Genomic DNA, 14,868 nt, shown 5'->3' with positions numbered 1-14,868 from the left:
TCATTTTTGACTTTTTTACTTTAGACTTACAGTGTTGTGTAAGGTTAGGTGTAGGTTAAAGGTTAGCTATAGTGCTAATGTCAACGTGGGCTCGTGACGTCAGAGGTGGTATTCCTTCGATAATTGTTTAGAGGAAGATGACAATGACGAAAGACTAAAGGTACCAATCATTAATTATGTTGTCATTCGTATTTACATAAATTTCATTTGACAACAATCTTATTCATGTGAAAATATCGGGAGAAGAAGATTAGTGCAGTGTAACATGAGATGCGTTAATAGAAAACAGCGAAATTTGGGAGCTTGGCGACATGCGTTTTCTGCTTGTTTTAACAAATAATGCAAGAGGGGAGAAGCGTAAGAAGCAGCTTCACCAACCGTTACGGTATTTGAATGCACAATACATCATTAAAAACTGATTAATTAAAAAGGAGTACTTTCGACTGTTTAAAAAAAACAATCCACATTACCCTTTAACTTTGTGCTCGGTCGATCTGCTTCAAGCTTTTACTAGAAGTCGACATATCTCTTCACCAACTCATATCCGGACTATTCTGTACAATATACACTGTAATTAATGTTTAACTCAAAAAGAAAAAGGATATATATAGACTGGTCAAAGCACGAGTGACTGTGACGACGACCCACTTGAATAGAACCTAATCAGCATAAGAAGAGCAAGGGACCAATCCTCGGCTTAACAGCATTAAATTAATGACGTCACTGGGTCGATCTAACTAAACGATACTACTAATTATATAATTACATGTAGGCCTATATAAAGTTCCCGTTTTGGCTCTGCTGTGCCTATCCAAAAAAGAAAATCACCCAACCCCTCCCAAAGCTTACAAGATACATCTGTTAACAAAAGCAACAATATTTGGCTTACATTTTATATCAAGCGTGATTTTTAAAACGGAAAATGTCTGACAAAATATCACTCTCTTCAAGCAAGAAAGAATCCTTCATTATATTATTGTTACAATACTTCACGTTCAATTGCATCTTTGAAATCAGAGGTCTTTTAGTTTAGATGCGAGAAGTTCGGAAACTCTCTGCTTGGAGAGATACTAATTCAGTAATGTTAAAAATTTCCTAAAAGGTACAATGTATACTAGAACTTATTTGCCTAGTAGCCTTGTACAGGGGAAGTATGCTAACCATTGGTTGTATGATGCACTTCTTTGTGAGGAAAGGCTTGCCTCTTTGCTTACCTCTTTATCCTTATAGGAAACATGTTCAAATAATAATAAAAATCCACTTATAATACAATTACAGAGTAAACGATTTTAGAATACGCAAACTTTAACTGTTGAAAGCTGCTTTGCGGGTTGGGTATTTTTGCTGCAATGCTAGCTACTTTTATACCCGCATTAAATATGTCATTGATTAAAAAGCCATCTATTGTTTAATCAAACGAATATCTCGGTACGCGCACTGTTGCACTGTTTCAAACAACTTCTATGTGAAAAATATCCGTGGTTTTTTTATAAGAACTGAACAGAAATAAATATGTCAGAAGGCATGCGCAGTAGCAGGTTTTAGGAAAGGCATCAAGTAAAGGTTCAAAAATATGTGTTACCTGTGCTTCGTTGTACCTGTACCAGGTGGGATGCACACTGCCCACACAGGTAACTCTGTAGGTGCTGCACAGGTTCCGTAGAATTAAGATTAAAGGTCGGCAAAGTTTTTTCATTTCAACAAATATTCTAATGAATTTATCCTGAAGTATGAACAGCATTTAGAATATTTCCTTGAAATTTAATCTACGAGACATTTGGATGGTACAAGTTGTTTACGCAAGTAATCTAACAGGTAACAACAACCAGAGTGTTACCATAGACATTAGGTGGACAGTCAGACGGACGGACCGACGGACCATTTTCTTTATTTCAAAGACTAAATAGACTTGACAATTTAGCCCACAATATTTTTCTGATAACGGAATAATATTTCACCGGAAAGACATTAATACTGGGATAAAGCGAACACTATAACTATTTAAAAACAAAGTAGAACCACCGATCCACCCTCCCCCACCCAAGGAAATTGAATATGGTGTTGGATTTACATACTAGTTTTAAGAACATCAAAAATGTTTTCAATTTTCATTAATCTTAATATAATTGCGTGGACCCTGAGGTCCACGCAGAAAATATATAAGCGAGGTTAAACCGGATGCTATGGGGAAAATTTAGCCTGCGCATGAGCTAGCCTGGTTCCTGTGCGTAATGGGTAGCTCAGGGAACCAGGCTAGCACACGTTTATCTGAATCGGATCGGGATTCCGTGCCATTTGCACACATAAGTTCAAAGGCGCTGTAATTGTAAAGTTGTTGGTAAACAGTACAGAAACAAAGTATTCCTTTTAAAGAAATAATAGGCATGTGATATGAACTGTACTATGAAATAAGTTAATGTTATGCCGAAACTACAACGTGCATCAAATAGCATAATTTGCAATGTTTTGTTGTTTTCCGAATACACAAGTAACTTAACTTTACTTTTATAGTAGGCGAGGCTAGAGAACTTCCCGATTAAATTTTTTAAGCATTTAAGTATGATTGAATAATTATGTCACTGTATAAAGGTTTAAATCTCAAGCAAAATGCATCATATGAATATGAAATTTTTAATTTACACAAAGCTGTCACTGCATAGTTAACAAAGTAGTGCGAATCGTAATGTGTGCGCAAATAGTAGAATTCACCGAATGCATGATACTGTACATGCAAACTTCATTCATAGATAGATCATAATTATTTAAGAAGTATGAATCCTTTAAATTCCGAGATAAAAAGTTAGGGCTATACATACATGTATATGTAATACAACGTACACATTCAGTGGTTAAAAGCAGAGGGCTAGAGTCGGTGGAATCTCTGATAATCTTAAGGCTTTCACTTTTTCGTTGGAAACACATACAAATGGTCCACGTATTGTAGTCCTTTTTTAAAGGACAGCAACTTGTTCAGCTTATATGTGGGACCAATTTTTTCTTTCTTTTTTTTTTTGGGGGGGGGGGGGGGGGGGTACAGCAGTTCTCCACAATACCGATCCGTACACAAGTGTGTTTCCGATAAATGGCTTGACAAAGGTGTCTTTGTGAATTTTTTACAACCTTTAGCGCAATATCTATTCATTACTTTCATAAATACATTGGTGGATTCCTTTTCTCTCATGTTTTATACCGCTAATTTTCAGTAGAACAGGGCCCCTTGTCCTTTTTCATCAATTTGCAGATCTAGAAAATAGGTCCTTGAACAAATGAATATTAGTTTTGGCAAGCATTTTCAATATCGCTAATGCAGCTTGAACGGTTAATGCCTATCAAATGTTTTTGTGCAGAGATGAAGTAGAAGATAATACACACAATACGTTGGATAGCGAATTATGCAATTCGCTGACAACATATTGCGAATGTTTGATGTTGGAGTGACTGTGGGTAGAAGCTTTCTCAAATCCTATTACATAGTCCCTGTGGACTAATCATTAATTGTGTTCTGGGATTAAAGGACTATTTTCTACTGGAGAGTGTTGGGGGGGATGAAAAGTCAGCTTCGTTTAGATTTGGGACTACCATTGTGATCAGATCAGGATAGTGCAGTACAAGCTGCGTAGAGTATTATCCTTTAAAGTATGAAATGACGGACCCCAAATCCTACGAAAGCAATTGAGAGTTTTCAAAAACGTCTTCTGAACACCTCATCATGTCATTTCCTATTTTTGAAACTTTACCTAAAGGTCACAATATATGGAGGTAAAATTCAGTTTGCTATGCTAACATAACAACAAAGCCATTGGATTAGCACATATTTTGGTACCTGATTTAAATCTTGAAAAATCTTTTGAATGAAAATTAATGAAAACAATTATTAATAACATTTAAACAGTTAAACCGTTAAAATTCAGCATTAAACAGTTTAAAACCCGTTTAACCGATGGAATCCCTACAATGTAGATATTTGCGTCATCTTCGTTACGTGTTCTAGATTCATTACGAGGCTGTAATTGTGATATACAAAAGAAGGAGAGAATTCTTAGAATGATACTGTCTTTACGCTGGCGTTTTTGCAGATTTGAACAATGCGCAGTCGGCATCATTACGAGTGTTTCTACCATAATTTAGAATAGGGGAATATCCCATTTGTTACAGTATCAGTCATTCAGTATTCTAGATATGGCTTAAAATCATCATTTAAAAAAACATTGACTTAACGAGGATCTCTCTCATTTTTTTTTTAACTGGCAGCGGAAACATTGAACTAATCAAAGTCAACTGCGCTTGCGTCAACGCGAAGCAGAAGGAAAAATCAATATTTTTGTGTAGGACCAAGAATTAAGTTCTCATGAGCTTTTTCCTCCCCATTTTCATTTGCATCCATTGACGGTTGTAGTTTCTCAAAAGATGATTGTTTTGAAACAATGCATTTTTTGACATATCATCAAATACTAAATTTTCATTAACTCTGAGAGAGAAATGTAATTTCAGGCTTCTACGGTTAAAAATAAGCAAGATTATTTTAGGTAGAAAAATGGGTGTTTTACTGGAGGGCAATTTCTTTGTAATACGTATTGTTTATGATCATACAAATGCATGCTATGGTCCACTTAATGGTATGGCCAACTCCGACTCTTCCCATCCCGTAATTATGTATATTAAATGTTCTATAAGTAATGGATCATTATTTTTATCAAAAATTGGTATGGTTATTGTGTACATATACTTAATGTTGCCATCCAACGACTCATGGGCCCCGAGGGTATATTTACATCCACTAAGGATGTATTTTTCTAAGTTTCACGGAGATTGTTTGTAATTAATACATACATGTATACGACCAGACAAAAATCTACCAATCCAATATATACTGATCGATCAAAACCAATACTACATTGAAGGCAAAATTTCCGCAAACTTGCACGGACAGACCTCAGACTTTCAAGTAGACTGTGGTTACCATGGTTACCATTCTTTGTAACTTTTTAATCGACAAAAATAATTTACATACTTCTTCTTTTTTAACATTTATTGATAACTGATTGATTAAAAGATTCACTGATAGACGAAAGTTAAAATGCTTTCTTTGATGCACCACTCGGGGTAAGAAAATGGTTAGCACTGGAGATAAAAAATAAGTTTTAATCACAATTCTTGTAAACGAATATAAAACTAAGTATATGTACGTTTTTGTCGTTTGAACAATTAATATTATAAAATTAATGCTTAGCTATCAAATCTTGTTCTTATTCTTTAAAATACGTATCATTTTTACTTTCTTTACATGTATCAAAGTTGTTTTAATTTGTGTATTTAGTATATCTTGAAGATATACATCCAGTTTGTATTCCTGTTCAAAAACCATTTGAATAAGGGAGTTATTCATTATCATAAACAAATTTCATGTAGGGTTGTCAAATACATATTCTGGTGAACCTTTAAGCCTGTGGACCTATCGATGCATGGTTGTACATTGTATGACCGAAGGCTGTGTCTTTGAGAATACGTCACGTGATTGTTTTGATATTCATAACAATTAATCAAAAGATATGAATCGCGAAGCTCTTAAAATTAAAGAACGTTGCTATTAGAATGAGTGTCTAGATAGAGTTTTCATATGCTCTAAAAGTGATAAGAACACAGAACTATTTGCTTCTCTTGATTAAATTCTAAATAATGATGTGATGGTTCGAGAACTGTGGGGGCATCGGGGACAACGTTACGTGTTGATAATTATCCGTCTTCTTTTTACACCGTGTCACTTGATACTTCGTACATGAACTTTGGTTTTATCTGAGACCCATGCAGTGTAAATTCCTTTACCAAAACAGCAAAGTGAGTAGTGTTGCTTTAAAATTCTCTATTTTTTTTTAAAAATATAGTTATTACCTTAGGTAGAGGAGCCTTGTGTAAAGTTAAAGGGGGGAAATGAGATTTTCAAGCTATGATATTTGTTTTTTTTTCTACTTTATATACTATATGTAGTAACTGTTTGGCCAAAATATCTATTGTAATTTCAAACTAGATCTAATGGGAAATCTGTGGATCATTTAGCCTCCTGAAATATGAAGTCGCCATTGGACGATATATGTTTTAAACTACATGTACATGTAATTTGATGCTTGACTTTGCTTTTGTAAATAAACATAACTGTAAAATCAAAAAGTCAGCCTTTAATAATAGATAACTAAAAACTTATTTGTCTATTAGTATTATAAAAGGATCATTAATATTTTGGAAGATACATGTAACATTTATGCAACATGATAAGCTTACATGCTTTGGTAAGTAAATCTGTAGATCCCTGACCTACATAAACAAGAACGTATCAGTGTGGATCTATTGAACAGACCTTTTTAAAGTGAAGATTGATATCTATTAACGGGGATCAAAGTTAATGTATTGTGACGCAACAGGAACTATACCATCCGCTTAGTGTGAATTGGATCTTAATTGGATGTTTTTGTGAAGTTACCATGATAGTTATGTTAAAAAAATTATATATATATATCCTGCTATATCTTTGTTCTTGCTAATGTTGGACTAATTTATATTTTCGGGTAAATGGTTTAACATTTTATGTCATAACACTAAAAAAGCATTTTTTAAACTAGTCACTTATATGTAATTTGATGCCTTATTTTTGAAACCGGTTTTGTCATGTTTAAGATTTTTATAATTATTTACTGCCATCCGTCAGATTCAAAATTTACAACACGACACTAAAATCAACCATAAAAATTTATTGATGCAAAAGTCCAACACTGAGCGCAAGAAGTTGCAATGAATTTGCATGTACGTAACAGAAGCTTTACGATCTTTTAAAACCCATCTTTTCCTCTTAAGTTACAGCTCATTGGCAAGTGCCTGTAAGGAGTTCATTTTGAATTATTCACAGGGGTGTTGTTACACACAACCGTGCGAGGGATCGGACTGAAAGTGTTTTCCTGTGTGAAAATATACTCTGAGAAAGAATAAACCTTGAAATAATATGCCCAACGTGCATATGGGTCGTACTTTGGGGTAGGGAGTTTGTGGCACTGCACTTTTAACAAATTACGCACTTTGAAAATTTTTTTCAAAGTGCGTTAAATTTTGAACAAAATCAATTTGATATTTTTTTTCAAAGTGCATTAAATTTTGGACCAAGTTTTTTTTTCAAAGTGCGTTATGAAGGTACATCAACATTTTTAGTATCGACACTCTTAACGCACTTTGAAAAAATATTTTTATATCACAAATTCTGGAACTAAATTTCTAATTTGTTGATAGTTTGATTATTTTTAACACTCGTGAATCTAATGACCATAAACACTTTTTTCCAAAGTGCGTTATTATCGACGATATCAACGCACTTTGAAAAAAAATCTTTTTTTTTCAAAGTGCGTTGACTTGGTCCCAAAATTAACGCACTTTGAAAAAAATTTCAATCTGCGTAATTTTTCAAAGTGCGTTGTAACAGGGTTTGTATTTTATTTTACCTCGAATCAAATTTGTAAAAGGAAAATCATGCGACTCATGTGTTTTTTTTAATACAAAGTTTAATGACCACAATTTCAAGATGGACAATCAAATTTTGAAATTTTTAATTACATGTAGCTAGAAGCATGAACAGCCCTTTATAAAACAGGAAATATGTTAAAGATATTTCCTTAAAGATATTTTAACGAAGAACCCTTTTTATTGATTCATCTTGGTGTGTTATTAATATTGGGATCGCGTGTCATTCCAAAGGTCAAATCTGAAAATTGAAAATGGATCAGGAAGATTGTCCACATGTCTGATTATTAATTTATCCGGATCTTTGCTGTCTGTCCATCATGATTTACGCGTATGGCATGATATATTATTCCGGTTAGAATAATCATTATATTTTGGTTGTTTTTTTTAAAAAATATGATAGCTTCTGTTTTCTGTTCCGTCGGAGCCTGGGTCTTAAGGTGATGCTGGTTCAAATGAATTATTTTTGAGAGATAACTTTGCTGATTTTGGATTAATTTGTCATCGACATAGCCCATGACAAGTTCTGAATGTACTACAGGCATCGTCATTCGTTTAACTCTGACACTTTGACGTCATCATCATTCTGTTAATATGCGCAAAGAGTACGTTACGCAGAACATCGATAAATAGCACTTGCTACGCGTCATTTGAAAATATTACACTAGTTTGACTGTTTGCATAAAAATGTGGCTCATAAAAAATCGATTCTATTTACAATTCACTTATTTCAATATGCTCTGCCACTTGTCTACTTTTGTTATACCCACTGACTGTGTAATAAAACTATTCTAATCCTCCGTTGTCCTGATACATCGTACAAATTGTGCAAAGCGCCTCAGCTATCGGCTGCGTTTTAAATATTGTATTTAAAAATTTCCGGATTTTTTAGTCTTTTGATGTGGAATATTATCTCAAATGGACAAGATGAAAACAGTTTAGATACGATGTAAGGTCGTGTAGAACTCATTGACAAATAATCTCTGTGAAAAAGAAAAATGTCGACGATGAAAACTTCCGTCAGTTCACTTTGTACGCCGCAAAAACCGAACTTAACTTTTTTCGTTAAATGAGCTAGAACCTCAACTCCAAATGCCAGACTAATTAAGGCGTGACTCATCGATTTTATTTTTACAATGTATCAGTAAATGAAAAATTTACATGTATCAAGAGTCTCAACGACCCAGAATACCTGATATCAATAAGAAGTTTTCAGTAGAGAATCGATGATCTATATAACCACTAGGAACACAGTATGTAACAAAGATGTTCTGATTAAAGCGTTAATCCAGGCATATACACCATCAGACATTGAGTCATCCCAATGATAATATGTTTTAATAAGAATATCCGTCGCGACATGGATTAGCATTCGATGCGATATCATTCTGCTCTATTTCGATATAACTATTAAGAAAATTAGATTTGATAATGCTTCGGAATATTAAACAAAGGTTGAGCAGACAGAGCTGTCTAAGATTACGTTAGAAACTAACAGACTGAGATGTGAGTAGGTTTTTCATATAATCTGCTTTATGGCAGGTTGTAAAAAGATCGGCGATCTCTAATACGATTAAAAAATCAGAAATGAAATGGCATTGCTAAATGGTCACGAGTTGATCAATTACTTTCAGGTTTTGGTTTTTCATTGCAAAACCAAAATATTTTGACAACATTCAACAGAATTTAAAATAACAATGACAGGGCGGATTTATGGCATTATGACGTTAATACCAACGGTAATCAATCGTCCGCTTGTTTGCGCCACATTGGCTGATCAAAGCCATAGCATCAAGCAACATTGATCACCGTGTTCGACCGATTGGTAGAAGAAGTTAAAATACCCAAAATAAATCGAATCGATGAAGTGCAGCACGCACGACCGGCGAGGAACCCGCACGTGTTCGAGGAGCAATGGTCAAGCACGGTAACCTAATTTCGCTTAACCTTGTTGGATGGATGAAAGCTTGGTTTAAAAAAAGGAAGGACATATTTAACTTAAGTTAATAATCTGTGCACTCTGAGTGGAAGCTATCCGTCGGATAACTATGTAATTGTTTAGGTCTTTTCCCCCTCATTTCCTTGCCGTAATGAGTAGGCTCCTACAGCTCTATGTGTTTCCCCCTTATGTTCGATTGAAATCAGCGGGAAGGAGACAGGTTTGATTTCAGTATTCTTCTCTCGCACATCTAACGAATCAGCTTTGGAACATGCTCCCAAGACACACGTGTTCTAGTTTACAGCAAAGACTCTGGAAATAGGTCAGGTTAGATAGTTTATTTTTTATGCATGGAAGTTACACTGTAAATCTGTAATCTGTAAGCTCAACCGCTAATTTTATCATCAAAGTAAATCTTGACAGTAACGTTCTTAATGAAAGAAGAAGTACCTTTATAAAATATATACGCTTCCCCTCCCCTACCCTCCCCCCCCCCCCCCCCCCCCCCCCGAAAAAAAATCACTTTAAAAAAAAAGATATTTTGATTCCAGTCTAATAGATGTACCTGATGTCTTAAAACCTGATAGAAAAAGAAAATTTGGCAGCGATGATGAAAAGGTATAAAACTCTTGTGTATAAAACACTAATCATCGATCAATAATCGCGTGCTTTATATAAATACATACTGCAAATTCTGAGGCATTATACACACTGTGGTTACTGCAGGCACAAGCTACACTCGCGCCCTAAACCAATAATTGTTAACAGACTTTGCAGGATGTCAACAGTATGATATTTATCATAATCTAAACAAAGATTTTATGTAGTGAACGGGACTAAATTATTCATTCGGTAATTTGTGTGCATAATGCGAACTAGTATCAATGCTCTGTTATTTAACTTCGTGTGCTGCATTTGTGCGGACCTAACTCGGGCTTGGAAATTTCCAGGTACAGTAGAAACTTATTTGTAACTTAAACTCTTATTTGTAAATGTACATGTAACTGTCATAAACTATGGATTAATGGATTAACTAATAGTAAAGCTCGTTTGTAATTATTCATTTGATATAAATGTAAAAAAGATTAACCGATACAGATAAACTTGTAGTAAAAATTGTTTGTATTTATACTTTAAAAAAAATAAGTAATAATCTTCGGCTAGAATATTGATTAAATATAAATATGTATGATATCAATATTGAGCCGATTACCGCGATATGATTGCTTGGAAAAGAGATACTTAAGCTTGGATACAAGACCCAAATTTGAAAACAGACTCAAATAGCAATTTTAAATCGGTATAACTTTTTTAAAAATCGTGAAAAATAGACATGTGCTCATCACGTTCATGTTTATAAGTACACTCTGAAAACTTTTTCACTATGTTTTAAATAAAGGTATAACTTGTGCCTATTCTGATCATGGACTGAACCTTAAAAGCTGTACATGTGGGGAAAAAAAACCCAATATATTTTATTGATTTTTTATTATTTTTTCATCTACATTTAATTAAAATAAATATTTTTTCGTTAAGTTTAAATCAATTTATGCAATGTGATTAATTGGGGGGGGGGGGGGGGGGGGTCGGAAGTTGAGTTCATATACCATGCACTTTTTTCTTCTGGCGCACAAAGTGGTTAGAGCAATTCTTATATGCAGTACTAATATGATTGCACATTGCATAAAATCAGAACACCGCAAAAATAAGTTTACATTCGGAAGACAGTGGGAAATTAGTTGAAGAGACATAGAGGTGTAGAGTGTCAGGAATTCTTGAGCTTTTACCAATTAGGTACATATACATGTTTTGGAAACTTTGGCTCATTAGTCTTAGATATATGACCCAGGTGATCATTACTTATTCACTTATTCCAAGCACTGTATATTGTATACTTACTTACTTATTTATATTTGGTCATCGTGATGTCTTGGTCATAAAGTGATACGCAATAAATGTTTACCAGTGTAAAAGTCATCAAATTACCGTGATTCAGCGACAATCGAACATGCTACCTCTTTGCACCCAATAGTAGTTAAAATTGGCATCTGATTGAGGATACCAAAATCTACTCTGAAAAATAGACCAGAAGGACTTTTCACAAATTTCTATTTCATCCTTAAAGAGGTATCTTTTGTTTTCTCTTCATATATGTCAATTTAGCTCACCGAGACGAAGTCGTGGAGCGTATGTTTTAGAACAGGCCACGTAGCCAACCTATATATGCTCCTGTTTTCATCAAACTTGTAAGGACAGTACACATATGGATACTTATAAGGACTTACCATACAGTACCTTGATTTTGAATCTGATCCATAGACTTTAGATGACGGAGTAGATTAGTTTTTTTAGCATGTTAATTATATTTGAAGCAGGTGCGCTGTAACGGCTATATCTAAATGATTACTAGTCCTAACTTCATCAAGCTTGGTTAGATGATGCTGTATATCAAAATATGTCGTTTGGTATAATTTAACAAGGTAATTATAATAATTAGGGATGAGTTATAACATTTCATCATATTATTCATATAAATCATATATGGGATATCTATATATTATTTTGAATTGATTCGCGATATGTCACAATATTAATATCATTGAATTCGTATCCTATAATATTTAGCAATAAAGTATTAAAACATAAATCATTTCATGCTTATTTTATCGTATCATGAAAATATGTTACGTCATATTTTCAGCCAATCAAAAGGATGTTTTCGTTTTAATCATTTGGTAAGTGTTGTGAAATACACCATTTATTAACTTTACACAACAGACAAGGGATGTACATGTAATTACCTCTAGTCACATACTAGGCTTTTTCTTCGAAAGCTGTTTTAATCGGAAACAGTGAATTAAAATCCTTAAAATATCCTATTATCAAGGTAGATGGCCGTACGTGCAGATTTTCACGGGCAGATAAAATAAAATATTAATTAAATATTCACTTCCTTATCACGCTGAACGATTTCTAATTTTATGCTGGTGTATGTTGCCAAATTCAGGTTACTTAACTGCGACAAAGAATGGACAGTGACCGCGAACTAAATGAAGTTAAAGACATCATATCAGTTTAAGACCTCAATATATCTGCGAAACCCCCGTTCGAGGCGAAGAAAGTACCGAAGACCCACGGAATCTAAAGTAAAGAAGAATAATGAAAAAATCCATAAAATGACGCAGCAATTTTTTGAAGTCCACATCACAGCGGGTTCGAACACGATTCGGTAAAACAAATGAGTTCTAGAGATGAATGACACAAAGATTATTATACGCGGTAATCTATCCTTATTAAGAAGAGCAACAAAATGTAACATCAATGCTTTATAATTTGACTTCTTTCTGTAGGGGAGTGCACATGTCTGGTGTCGGTTTTCCGCCTACGTGTTTCCTATATTTAAAGCAATAATATATGAACCGTATTTTTTAGAATTTTATTTTTCTGCAAAAAGCTGCTAGTATGATAAGTCTGCACATAACTTTTATGATAAATAAGGTTTGAAAAAATCATTCATTTTGTCAGAGAAAAGATTTCTCTTCTATAAAGGAATGTATAAAGCAAATCAATTTTTGTAAAGGATGACAAAATATGATGCTCCATTTAAAGGGACTTGGACACGATTTGACTTAAAATTTTCAAATTTTATTTTTCCATTTTCAATGTTTATACTAATAAATAAAGAAGTTTATAATGCTATGTCAAAATTTAAAAGTGAAATATCAAGATAAAAGCAAGTTACAGAGTTCATAATTCTTTGTTTTGTAAACAAAGCTCAAATATTGTCATTTTTTACATTAGTGTTGTATTTGTGTAAGTGTCAATCAAATGTATCTTTTTTTGTTGATAATAGTATTTATGAAGATACTGAATTAGTTTAAATTGTTTTTACATGTCATTCTGTCTAAGAAATTGTAATTCGCTATATTACATTTTTTGTAAACAACTATAAGACTCGAGCTTTGTTTACATTACAAACAATTCTTACCTCTGTATCTCGCTCGTAACTTGACTTTGACATTCAATATTTTGGTCAATCATTTAAAATGCACCAGTAAACCATTTTATACATAAAAATAAAAACAAAATTTTTGATCTCAAATCGTGTCCAAGTCCCTTTAAGGCTTCTTAACGGCCTTTTCACACAAAAATATGGCTAAAAGATTTTGAAAAACCATGATATTTTGTCATATTTTGTCATTTCAGTAGAAAATAATATTTTCGTAAAAAAAAATTCAACATGAAAACTGCAGCTCATATTGCTTTAAAGTAGACCCAGTGTTCTGTGATGTCACACCTTTTTGTAAAACTTTAATTTGAATTCTTTAAAAATTATGCAAGATAGTTTTATTTATTTTATGTGAATTTTATCACATGGATGTAATTAGAATTATTGGTAGGTTCAAGATATTTTCGCACTTAATTTTATCCTAAATTTCCAAATTTTTATATATCTTATCTATGCAAAGGGGAAATAACTCTTTTTCTGACTTTTCTCTCATTCTCTCGCATTTAGACATACAACTGAGAGAAAAGTCAGAAAAAGAGTTATTTCCCCTTTGCATAGATAAGATATATAAAAATTTGGAAATTTAGGATAAAATAAAATGTTGACGTTAAAATTAAACAAGAAAAACAAATTTCTGCCTACAAGATTTTACTTTTAACAAAAAAAATATGGTTTTCTAATGCTAAAATATGCCTTAGTTTATGTTTATCTGGCATCTCAAAAAGTGTGATGACATGTATATTTTTTCAAACAATTGATGACATTTAAGTCTATCAAGTCGAAATCAGTTCGGTTTTTCAACTTTCCTCAGAGAATTTTACGAGTAGGGAGCTACCTTAACTAGAGTAATTCATTTTTCTCTAATGAAATTTAGAATTGTCAATGAGCGTGTTTCTTATGCTGGACAAATTCTTGTCAGAGAGAGGGTATAGGAGTTATCCCACTTAGTACTAGAGGTGAAGCCATTGAAACAGGGCGATCACTAAGATGTTGACTCATTTTTGATTAACGATAAAATCATACTTATTCTACGAGAGAGAGAGAGAGAGAGAGAGAGAGAGAGAGAGAGAGAGAGAGAGAGAGTGTGTGTGTGTAGGTGTATACAAGGAATGTGTGTATACTTATATGGTTCCAAGTTAACGATAGGCTCTCTATCAAGTGTACATGTATGTAACAATTAAAACCGTGAATATAATAAACACGACATTTACAAATGCAAGAAAATTGAGAGAGAGAGAGAGAGAGAGAGAGAGAGAGTGTGTGTGTGTGTGTGTGTGTGTGTGTGTGTGTGTGTGTGTAGGTGTATACAAGGAATGTGTGTATACTTATATGGTTCCAAGTTAACGATAGGCTCTCTATCATGTGTACATGTATGTAACAATTAAAACCGTGAATATAATAAACACGACATTTACAAATG

General features: G+C 33.5%; 1 protein-coding gene across 6 annotated transcripts in view; it reads left to right on the top strand.

The window, feature by feature from the left end:
• Positions 1 to 14,868, top strand: part of LOC105331728 (FMRFamide receptor) — a 29,500-nt gene that overhangs the window by 12,370 nt on the left and 2,262 nt on the right. The window contains exon 1 of one of the 6 annotated variants that reach the window (XM_066084812.1): positions 9,263 to 9,427. The exons of 2 other annotated variants lie outside the window; for them this stretch is intronic. In XM_066084812.1, coding sequence (XP_065940884.1) covers positions 9,415 to 9,427 — 13 coding nt within the window. In that variant the 5' untranslated portion in view covers positions 9,263 to 9,414. Of the gene's footprint in view, positions 1 to 9,262; positions 9,428 to 9,475; positions 9,767 to 10,145; positions 10,390 to 14,868 lie in introns of those variants that run through there. 3 more of the 6 variants (XM_066084814.1, XM_066084813.1, XM_011434041.4) reach the window with 3 other exon arrangements.

This window comes from Magallana gigas, chromosome 5 (assembly GCF_963853765.1).
Source record: "Magallana gigas chromosome 5, xbMagGiga1.1, whole genome shotgun sequence".
Classification (NCBI taxonomy): Eukaryota; Metazoa; Mollusca; class Bivalvia; order Ostreida; family Ostreidae; genus Magallana; species Magallana gigas.
This window is presented reverse-complemented; position numbering and strand designations above follow the sequence as displayed.